Consider the following 12,215-nt stretch of genomic DNA (forward strand, 5'->3'; position numbering starts at 1 on the left):
CTGCCCACAGCATTGCACAAAGTCAGGAAGAGCCTACCAAGAGAAGGGGACAGGAGATAAAAAGGGACTAAATAGGCAATAACCATTAAATAAAAGACTGGCTATTCCAGGCTGAAATGTTCAATTAATAATTTTCCAGGTCAAGAAAACTTGATCTGTGACAACTCTTCAGCCGTGACTTAAGTTACTTAAATTTCTCCCATCTTCTTGATGTACCACAGAACGTACAGCTGCCAGAATTCATGATGAAGAACACAACTTCTGAGCTCACACTTGCCTAAAAAACCCAATTAAGCAGATTTCAAATCTCACTGTGAAGAAAATCCCAACACTTCAGTGCAGTAAGTATGTAACTGAACTGAAAACATTCTCCTGTACCCTGACCACACCCTGACAGCAGCACACTGAGCTGCTCTGCTCAAAGTGGTGCTTTAGAGGGACTGTTATGGTACCTTTCAAACTGAAAATGAAAATAAACACAGAGTCAGGTGTCTTGGAAGAATAAAAGCACTGGTACTTATTGACACAAATGCAGAGCACTACAGGCTGCAACCTAAAGCAACACAGAATGCCCAGCAGAGGTTAACTTACACTATCCCCTCTTTTATCTGATTTCTACTTCGGACTTGATAGTTTAAATAAAAGAATGCATGAAATCCTTCAGAGTCATACAGATAGACCAGAAATCTAACATTAGAAAATGAAAAGATATTTATCATCTTAATGATTTATATCACCTTTAGGCCACATAGCTGATCAGAATGAAAAGCAAAAGGAACTAGTGAGAGTGCTGCTGTTCCCAACATCAGAAATGGAGCTCTCACCAAGAGGAGCCAAACATAATTGAAAAATTAGGGGAACAAATGGAACAGTATCTGCACAAAATTACAGAACATGGGGAAAAAAGTCACAACCTTCTAAAGTTGCAATGACTACACACTTAAAGGAATATCTCTAGATTTTCATATTATTCTGCAAGGCACCACTCACTAAGGAAAAGTCATCATTTTAACAAATTATGATTAACAAACAAACATACAAATGCAACACTAAAAATTTAAAATTACCTTTACAGCAACAGGTTTCATTTTATCAGTTCTCAAAATCAAGTGAAGGAAACAGTCTTTATTTTTTCCAGGTAATACCAAGTGGGACACTGCCAATGGAAATTTTTACTCAAAGAAGAAGGGCTTGCTTTTTTTTTTTCCTTTCTCTTTGTTTTGATTTGCTCCTTTTTTTCTTCTTTAAGAAAGCTACAGATCAAATAAAAATATGTAGCATACTCGTAAAGTCTGCCTTGCATATAAAATCAATTACACAGTACACGAATCCAGTAATGGGAAACATATTACCTCTGACTGGGAGAAATTCAGACCCCCATGGAAAGAAGAGGGCAGCTCTTGCTGTGGCAAGACCTGGAGCTGCCAAGCCAGGTGCTGGCTCTGCAGCAGCTCAGGTCTGCAGCCATTTCAGCCCAAAAGGAAAGTTTCTGGATGACAAGATAGAAAATATGCTCACCTGGAGCTGGGCTTCAACCTCCTGCACCTGCTTCTTGTGTTTGCAGGAAGGTCTGAATTCCCTCACTGATCCTCTCAATCCCTTGTTCTGTTGACACCATTAACAAGATCAAAGCTTCAGCTGCTTAACTGCTCTTGCTGCTTACATACACCAAGATTAATCCTTATGTATTGTAGCTCACCTAGAAATAATTTAAAAAACAGGATATTCTCCTCTCTACTAACTGACTTTCACAACTAGATAATTCTTGTCAAAAGTAGATATTAACCCTAAAACACATAGCAACTTTGCAGTACAGATCTCTGGCAAAAATCCTATGCAAAACATGTAAATATGTTAAATTATCCTCTTTTATTGCACAAAAGAATTTTCTTCTTTGCATTTTAACAGACTTGTTCCTCAAGAATTCCTTAGAAAACCTTCACTTCTGGTTTTTTGGTTTGGGTTTTTTTTTTTTTTTTTTGAGTGTTTTAATTTCCTTCTTTTTTTCTTATTGCCTGAGTTTGTATTGACCAAATAGAAGGAAAAATATAAAAGGCTGGAAAACAAACAATTGGAATCTTGTTTTTCCTATGACTCAATTCTTTTCACTGATGTCAAAAAGGCCAACAACAACAAAGTAACACACTCCAGACATGTCAAAAAAGTGACAAATCTAATTCTCCTTGGAGACACTTAAGGAACATATAGCTCAAAACCTATCACACAACTCAGTATATGATACTGGTTGCTTTTGCTATCTAACACTTAAAATTATATTCTTTTTTATATCAGCTACCAGTAAGTTAAAAGTTTTCTGGACCTAGAAATAAACTGCTTTGATAAATTGTAACAAAATCTCTACAAATGAGGAAATTTTCTTTACTCAATTTTGTAATGCTTGTTTCAACTACATGTGTCTTGGACACTTAGAACATATTTAATTTATATGGAACAAATGATTTGTGGAATGGAACTGGCAAAGTCTCCAAGTTTCTCTTACCTTCAGGAAGCAAATAGTGCATGAGGCTTAGGATGCTTTTACACATAGGAGGTTGCCACAAACAAGAGAGTTATTCATAATTACACTTCTCCAAAATCTGCAGGAACTCTATACAGATGTCCCAGTTCATTTTGCAAAACACTGACAAGTCCAAAATGCATGTGAACAGTTTGCTAATGCCAGAGCCTTAATATTAACTGCTGATAACTCAGGAATTCCACATGCAATCATCCTCTGAAGTTACAGTTTTACTGTCCTTGTAGATAAGAATTTATTGGTTATCTGGCTGTACAAGAGGGCCTGTGGGAACTCTTTTGAAAAGTCTTCTGCAGCAAACAACTCACTCTGATAACATGAAGAATTTGATTGTTCCTTGGTTTTAAAGCAGTATTTTTCCCAGTGCTCATGAACAGTACTAAGGAAAAACAAGAAAAGTATTTAAGTGATATGAAAAGATGCAGGGCATCTGATTCAGCAGGAAGAAGCACTGGAAACCAGCTATTCACCAGGAAATCAAACATATGTAAACTCAACAATTCTAGCTGCTCAAGCCACCCTGTTCAGATGTCTTTCCACTTGCCTTGCCAGCCACAGTGATGAGTATGAGCACAGCACTTAAAACTAAATTGCTCAACATTTTCACTTCAGTCTCATTTCGTGTAACCAGATGAAATAAATCCTCCTCCATCTCATGCAGGAATACTGAATGCTGACACATTTCCACAGTTCTCTACCCACACATTCTGGCATCTCAAGAATCAATTCAAGTTAATGAGTTTCATACAGTAATGAGAAAGCTGCAAATAAAATGAGACAAAATTGTGTTACAACAAAATGCGGAATTATGATATGAATAAAGCAGTCAATTAGAATGACAAATTCTGTGTGGTTTCAAATTAAATAATTTTAATGGAGTGCTGTAGGTTAGATACAGAAATACAGTTGCAGGCAGTCAAGAGTTTAGTTGCAAGTGTCCAGGATTTCTAGGCACTGCTACTAATATCTAAGTTTCTAAGAATGTCATTAACAAAGAAAAGTTTGTTTAAAGCTTCTTTGTTTAAATGAGGAAAAAATTTTTCCAAAGTTCTTGTATCTTCATTTTTTTTAAAATTTTTTACGTCAGCTGTTTTACATCAGAACGTCTTTCAGGGTTTTTTTCCTACTAACATATTTAGAACAAAATTGGGAAGAATAACATGTGATGGCAATACAGTTGTTCCTCCTGACTGCGCTTACTGGCCAGGTGGGAAGTCTGAAATTTGTGCACATACAAATGCACCACTTTGGATCCAGCCTTCTCACCGAGGCTGTATTTAGCTGTCAGTTTCTCCATGGACATTTTCCATGTGCACTTTGAGGTAGTCATTCCTTGTAAACTTCTTGTGGCAGAGCTGGCACTCGGCCATGGGGCGATTGGGGTTGTGAGTCAGCTTGTGGCGGATCAGCATCTTCTTCAGGCTGAAGGACAGGTCACAAACCTGAGGCAGTGAACACAAGACAAAGACATAGCAAGTATTAAAATCTCAAGCATGTATAACACTCCTAAGGTTACATCACTGAGGCCACAGCCACACATACTTGCAGTACTTAATAAATGAGCTGGTCTTTGGAAGAAAAATTCCTTCAGAGAGCACCGAAAGATTTTTATTCTGCCTGGAATCTTTTTATGCTGTATATTAGGGGTGGTACCACAGGCACAAGGATGCTGTCTGTCTAAAAAAGACTCCATCTTCAAACTACCAACACATTGAGGTGTCCTGGTAATATTGTGGTGCTTCATTCAGGTTTTTTTTAAAGCTATTGTTCTATCTGGGATGCAGCAAAAACTGTGACAAAACATCATGAGCAAACATCAGTTCAAATGAAATATTTCCTTCCTGACCTCCAGAATGACACCTGCAGCTTCCAAAAGAATCAGTTCCAATTGCTCAGTTGCAAGGAGGGAGGAGTGAGAATGAACAGGTTCTGAAAACAGCAAGAAAGGTTAACTACTAATGTAAAGGAAACCTCATTGTTCCAGCCTTTCTCTGCCTGGCCAAGAAAATGGCAGACATCTGGTAAATGAAGGTGCAATTCCTTTGCATGATTATCTGGTGTGCTGCTCTCCTTCCTCCACTGTACTCCAAGCAGTCCAGTTCATTCTGCCACTGGAAGAGATGGACAGAGGCACGAGAGACTCTGCCCATACTAAAGCCATTCCTTTATAAAAATCCCTGTACTGAAGTTAAAATGAAAAACACAAAAGGTTAAAAGAACAAGTTCAGCAAAGACAAGTTAGAATTAAAAGTTAAGGCAAGACATCAACTCAACCAAAACTGTGCAGTTATACTGTCACACTCACCCTACTGTGCAAGGAAATATTCTAGCATAAATTTGACAGGGAAATGAAGAAATAAAGAAAAGAAAGCAGCTGCTGATTTGACAAATGAAATAGACAAGAGTCATATAGTTAAACAAGAATGAACATCCATAGGCTTGCACTCTTAAAATTCCATGTTCATTCCAGACAATATCTCTTTCATGCAGAAAAAAACTCAAGGAACCCAGGACAATCCCTCTGGAGAAAAACAAAGCTTTAAATTTATATTGGCACCCAACTACTGCAAATGCTGAATGATGACTGATTCCTTTTGAAACCACAACAAGAGCTGACTATCCAAGTAGATCATCTTGACCTCCAGCATATGGATTTTAGGCCAATTAAGGCTAAACCATTAAATGACCATAAAATGGCAATGGCCAGAGGCAAGTTTTGTACCCAAATTAATTTCTCCCCACATTGTGTGTGCTGCTGCACTAGAACATTTTTGACTTTATGACACGACATAATGCTGAGGACCTTCAGACAGCAGCTCTCCAGCTTTTCCCCAGCGAATAATCTCTGAATAAACCTCTTGGAGACCCGAGCAACAGCCACCCCTTGGTTACTGACAGTGAACCTCAATTGCAGCACCCACTGGTGCACTCTGAGCACTGCTTTTGCCAAAGCCAGGTTTGTTTCCCCTTCACAGAGCACACAAGGGGAACCCATAACATTTATCTAATCACAGCCACAAATCCCAGTGTGTTGGAAGTGTCACACATTCTAAATACTCCATGTTTCCTGAGAGCCAGGAGGCCAATCAGGGACATACACACAACAAAGATGTGTGTGTGTTCTGTGCATCTTATACACACCTCTTCATTTCTAAAATAAACAGCTTATAACACAGCCTCTAAGTACATTTCTTGCATTTATTCTGCTCATGTGACCAATGTAATGTGTCCTTCTGTTCCCTCCAAGGCTCTAACATGTTGTGCTACCTTCCTTCTTCAAAAAAACACATGGAATGCACAGGATTATTAAAGGTATGGCACATCCTGCGCTGTTCTTATGCAGAAAAGTTTTGAGGATTTTTTTTAAAGAGTTTGATTTGTATATCAATTTTGTAAGCATGAGTGATATTTTACAGATTTACAATCACTCTTCCTCATGTGCACTTGAGCTCTAATCAGTCTCTTCAAAGTGATCAAAGTTTTCGTCAGGTAGGGAGGATGGAAAGACTGACATCTGAAATAAAGTGTAAAGTCAACCAGAGGCAGAGTAGAAGGAAATACTGTATTGGAAAGAAACCAGGACAGGCAGTACTTGACCTTTCTGCCCCCCAAAAATAATCTATTGTCTCTGAGAAACTGAAGTTCAATTGGCCTTCCAAGAAAAAACAGGCTGGTCTGGAGAGGACAGACATCTAATTTTATATGAAAAAGTGCATTTCTATTTCCATATTTCAGTCATTTTCACTTTTCTAGGTGACATGTATTAGAATTGCCATCCTGAAACGGGAATATTCAATTTCCACTATGATCCGTGGGATGTGAGAGCTCTGAGACATTAAGGTCTGAAAATGCTTTTGCTGACTGATAAGACACAGCAGCAGACACATAAATAAACTGTAGCACCTTCCTCAAACAGAGTACAAAGATTAATTTCACATGTAACTCAGTCCTGCACTGTAACGACTGTCCCATGTGCCTGAGAGAGAGTGAGACAGGAAGAGAAGACATGATTTTTATTTCTGACCCTGGAAAAGAAAATCTATTTTAAGCAAAAATATAGACTATAAGAATTGGTATGTGGTATTCCAGAGATAAGAACTTGTGGAAGTTGCTGTCATAAATTACCACTCAAGTCATTACTTGAAAAAATAATGAGAGCATCTAAAGCAATCTTAAGCAGGATAAAAAATTGTAGGTGAAAAATCAGGTAGTCCACAATAAATGTCCCCCATAGGGACGTTTTTCTGTAATTGTCCACCACTGCTTTTCCTGTAACTGCTACATAAACATCTGGAATCATGCAATGTGCAAGACAGCTCTGGAGGAATGGGCTGCTCTGGGGGACATTTACTGTGTCCCCAGCATGTGCAGAACAGGAGCCCAGGTGAAATAAGGAGAAATGACTGAAAGCATCAATTTTAACCCTCTACAAGTGTGCATTAAGCAACAGACCATGGTGGGCACCTGGGTGACTGGAGCATGCAGGAATGAACAGTGGAGGCAACTGCTGTTATGTCCAAATCCCAAAAGATCAACAGCCTCTGGCAGTGTGCAGCCAGCAAAAGGCTCCTTCTGAAGACTGATTTTGGTGAAATATGGTAGAAACTTGGAAGTACAAAAAATACCACCAGCAACTGAAGGTTGCTGAAGAAACTCTGAAGAAATCTCAAGTGAAGAACCAGGACTAGACAAAGATTACAGCTGCTTCTAGAAATGCTATGGTTTGGGAAGCTCTACTTGATTCATGAGGAAAACTGAAGAAAAAGCTGACACAGGGAAGTATGCTTTCATATAGCTCCTATTGCTAATTAAAGCAAGGAAAACTAATAAAATATAACCACCATACCAAGTCAGTCTGCAAAAGCACACTCTGAATCCAATAGCAGTGAATCTTGGATCCACAGTGTGGGAAAAACTGCATTTACACTGCAAGCTGGCCAAGAGCTGCTAAACAGTATAACAGTCTGAAAGCTGAAAAAGTTATTGACAATGATTTGGAGTTAGAGAAATCCTCAAGGTACTATCCAAAGCCAGGCTGAGATTATCCCAAAAGAATACAGCAAATCTCCTAACTTGTAGACATCAGCAAAATAACTTAGTTGAACTTTTTCATGAAATTATTATATTTTATTCTCAATGAAATGACATCAGATCATTCATTAAAAACCAGAACAGTTAACAGACCCTTGAAAGTTTCCTGCCAAGCTGTTATTCTAATTTTGCATCTAATTATATAAATTTCTGAGCAAATTTACAGCTGCTCAGACTGAGCTATCTAGGATATAATTGAGAGCGGGCACTCCCCTGTGACTGCCTCATGAAGACTCAGTATCACAAAACAAAACACCTACACTAATTCTACACCCGTTCTGATGCCTGCCTCTAAATCCTTGAGCAACAATTTTGGCATTTGATAGCTCTGGAAGACATTATTCCCCACAAGTTTCTGCACATTCAGCCTTCCCACCTACCTCCCAAAAGCTGAGAGATGTTGCATACAAGGGGGGCAGGCTGCATGAAGGGTACCTGACAGTGATCTCTCAACTGTCACAGGATATGCTGCATTTCAGCCCTGCGAGCGTGCACAGCATCCCAGATTCCCTCACTGAGCAACAAGAGGCTGTGAGCAGATGTTCAAAGTATTAGACCAGATTTCACCAGAACCAGGCAATTCTGAAATCATATTTGTGTCATTCAACACCAGAAGCATTGAGATTCCATGTAATAAATTAAATCCCTTTTCCTACACAAGCTAATCTCCAACTATTAACCTGTCATACAATTCATACAGGAACCCAAGCAACATGAACTTGTGTAAATAGTAACATCCAAATTGCATTATAATGGTGAAAATAACTCTTAGGGGATCCAAAACCATAAAATGAACGGGTGTGCATGGCTCTTGGCAAGCAAAGAGGGTACATGAAATTCCCTGAATGGCCTTGAATTCCTTGGGCAATCCAAGCCCACATGAAGCATAACCATGCCACAAGCTCTAAGTGCAAGGCCACAATACCCCTGCAATTAAATCCTGAGGCTGAGAAGACAAAGGGAAAGGAGGAGAGGAACTCACATCACACTGGAAGGGCTTCTCCCCGGTGTGGGTCCTCATGTGCTCGTCCAGGCCTCGCTTCTGACTGAAAGCCTTGTTACACTCCGAGCACTGGTACGGCTTTTCCTGCGCGCAATGACAACAGAGAGTGAAAGTGAGTCAACACAGAGCCCAGGTCATTAAAGGAGTGGAATTCCATGCTGGATGGTGCAAGTTTTATTTTCTCTCCAAGGTATTACAGTCAGTGAAAACAACAGAAAACGACTTTCAAATGATTAAGTGAAAGCTGGGAAAGCTGTGGCCTGACAGTTTCCACTTCAGCACCCACTTATGAATTAATTATCCGTTCCAGTCTTTCAGACTCAGCCATTTGGGGAGCCTGCTTTTTGTCACGTGAAAGGTACAGAAACATACAATTCCAGTGCTCTTTCCTTTATCCCCCAAAAATGCTTAAAGCACACAGACAAGTAAGATTATCTAAAGAAACGTTGAGTTTGTCTGGAGGTTTCCAAGCAGGGGAAGAGGATGTACAAGGAAAGCTTGTGGTAGCAGAAAAACTTACTTTGAAAAGTGGTGACAGAAGGTTAATCACATACTCATTGCAGAATCTCAAAAGAAGTGCAGATGGCAACCAAACCATCTGTATTTTTATTAGAACTATTGGTTAGCAGCTACTGTAAAACATGATGTTAGAACAGTTGCAATCTCACTGACCTTCAACAAATAATGAGAGATAAATAAGGAAACCCACTTATGTCAAGATTTTTTCTTTGCTGTTCTTCTTTCATATAGAAATTTTTAGAGGTGCAATTCCTCCTTGATTCCACTAAAGTTAGAGAAAAACTGTATAGAAACCAACAATAAATCAAGTAAATGCAAGAATTAACATGATGGCAGTGCACATGGCCTCATGAAAATTTCCATGTTCTAGAGGCACCCTTATTTTTGCACCAACTAGACTTCCTTCACTCTTGTCCTGCCTCTTTCTGTGGTCTCTAATTCTGTGCTGCTTAAGTTCTGAAGAAAGCTATTTTAATAAAAGTAAATGCTTTTTACTAAATTAAATTGAAAGCAATGACTATAAATCAATAGGCCAAAAAAAAGCAGCTACATCTATGAATTAACAAATAATAGGCAGTAATCAAGTTCTTTGGGGAGATGATGTGGGATCCAAGGATGAATGAGATGGAACAACTCAGGCATTAAAGCAACCAAGAGAATAAGCTGTCTGGTTATTGAATTCCTACTCTCAGTCCCTGGGAACCATCAGGTCTCCATTTGCCATACACCTAACACAGTGCACAATCAATTACTGTTGGCCACGTCCCAGTCTCTCTCTTTAGGGCAGGTCCAGAGACCTCAGTGGGACAAAGATGGGGTTCTTTCATTTCGCAGTCTCCTCCCACCAAGTTTCCTAGAAAAGGCAGCGTTGTTGCCATGATTCTTCAGTAGACAGCAAAACATAACAAATTACCTAAAAAAGATCTGAATTGATCTGTGAAAAGAAAAAAAAAATCATCTAGACCAAAAAGTTCATGTCACAGGGAGCTTGGCTGACTTGACTAAAGACTTCATAGAGCAGGGTCTGGGTTTTTAAGGGAAATGCACAAATAAGCCATGTGAAAAGCAGGTTTCTGCAACAACCCCTTAATTGGTTTTGCATTGTGGTTAACACAAACCACATTTCTGTGAGTTCTCCAAACGCAGCCTTTCTGTGTGGAGGCTGTTCCCCAGAAAGTGCAAAGTGAAGTATACGATGTGCACATCTTAAACACCTACAAAAGCATTCACTACTGCAAGCTGCCCCAGGTGGACTGGCTCCCTTTTTATTATCTTGGTCTTCAGCTATCTGAAGAATTGACTTGATAATGACCAGGTCAGTCATTCCAGTGCTAAATGCATTTCAGAATTCCAATTTGGACAAAGAGCCATTTTCAACTCTGGGAAGCTGGAGTCACAAACCTGGGCTCTATTATCTTCCCCCAGGTTATGTTTGGCTATTCTATATTTTATATTTGTATTATTCTCTGTGGCTAAAATGGTGTATCTAACACCCCCTTGACATTTGTATTGAAATTCACATCTATAGTGCATGAAATACATCCAAAGCTGTCTTTGATCTAATTTTAGATCCCTTCCATCCGTATATTCCACTGACTTCAGCAGACATGACTGATTCACACCAGCCTCCTCTCTCCTGAGTGAAGCTGCCCTCCATTCACATCTGTGTCTGTTTCAGGAAAACCAGTAGTGCTGTCCAGAGTAAAACTTGGACCTCAGTTTATCTCCAGAGAAAAAGACTTTTTTTTGTTCTTGATTTTGAAGAAAACATCATCCTCACAGATCAATTTCTTCAAAACAAAACATTCTGTGCTTTTCCTTTTCTCTCTGCTCCTTCTCCCCCTCATGTCAAATTTCCATTGCACAATGGCTGGAGAAAGCAACACTTGTAACATGGAAAAAGTGATATTTGCTTGGCATAATCATCACTGCTTTAAACATGAGCAGACAAAAAAAAAATCATGGCAACAGGTCTGAAAAAGCTAATGCCACCACCAAAGGACACAAGGGGCCAACACTGAGATAAGAAAAAAGCTGGACAAATTTAAAACATGAAGAAAAGGGAAAAGCCTGCTAACTATCAACAAAACAGGAGCTCATTGGGAAGATGATCCAAATCTGACTTCAGAAGAGTTAGCAAGTGCTGGTACTATAAATCTGCCCTCTGTTGAAGAAGCATCTGCCAGGCCATGGCTGTGGTGGCAGCCAAGCTGAAGGGTTACACGTGGTTTCTTTTATTGACCACCTAAACGAGGAAGGGAGCAGGGAGAGCGAGAGAGACAGGACATGGCTGATACTGCAGTGATTTAATAGCTCAGTTTTAAGCATGCCAGGTATGAACAGAAATATGTAGATCAGGATTTACAATCTTCCTGCCTCTGAACAAGGAAAGGCCAAGCAGAGCCCAATGGTCCTCTGGAAGCTGCTTTGCTGGAAGTCTGACACATGCTGACCCCTAAAAGCTCCCATCTCTGGTGGGTTTCACCATTAAAACTGAGAGAAATTAAACATTTTCAAAACCACATCAAATAAAACAGGGCCTGCAGTACACACTCCTGTGTCTGTGGATGGCTCAATCACAAATCACATCTTGAATGCTAAGCAAGTTGTGCTTTGCACTAGAAAGACCTCACTCAGAACATGACAAATCTCAAGGACATTTGGTGCACCTTCAACAGCTTGACACAAGGTGTGCACAGAGTGTCTGCAAGCACAGCAGATGGAATTACCCAAATGCAGAATATCTGAACTGCTAGCTGCTGCTGCAGTTGCCTGTATGTCTCTTAAGAAATCTAAGGACATTATGCACTAAGGTAGCACTCGTGCTCTGTAAACCTGGTAATAATGGTTACACAGGTGAAACATGAATGACTTTGGTAGGAGTCTCTCCAACTTGCTTTCTAAATCTGAATTTAGAACTATTTCATCAGCTCAACAGTTACAGCAAGACAAACAATCTAAATATTATTATTACCAAATAAACATATCTCAAGATTAAACTAAGAGTTAAGAACACAACTACCAACTTGATGGGTCTGTATTTTCAACATGCTGAAAACTGAAGCT

At 39.5% G+C, this 12,215-nt stretch overlaps 1 protein-coding gene across 3 annotated transcripts in view; it reads right to left on the reverse strand.

Annotated features, from left to right (window-relative positions):
• Positions 1 to 3,418: 3,418 nt before the first annotated feature.
• The window catches only part of PRDM5 (PR/SET domain 5), a 58,904-nt gene continuing 50,107 nt past the window's right edge, over positions 3,419 to 12,215 (reverse strand). For 2 of the 3 annotated variants that reach the window (XM_071452311.1, XM_071452310.1), the window contains 2 exons: positions 8,610 to 8,714; positions 3,419 to 3,978 (listed from right to left, as the gene is read on the reverse strand). In XM_071452311.1, the coding sequence (XP_071308412.1) occupies positions 3,814 to 3,978; positions 8,610 to 8,714 (270 nt within the window). In that variant the 3' untranslated portion in view covers positions 3,419 to 3,813. The remainder of the gene's footprint in view (positions 3,979 to 8,609; positions 8,715 to 12,215) is intronic. The other variant, XM_071452312.1, reaches the window with a different exon arrangement.

The sequence above is a fragment of the Agelaius tricolor genome, unplaced genomic scaffold (assembly GCF_023055355.1).
Source record: "Agelaius tricolor isolate 1412-34295 unplaced genomic scaffold, bAgeTri1.0.p SCAF_34, whole genome shotgun sequence".
Taxonomy (NCBI): domain Eukaryota; kingdom Metazoa; phylum Chordata; class Aves; order Passeriformes; family Icteridae; genus Agelaius; species Agelaius tricolor.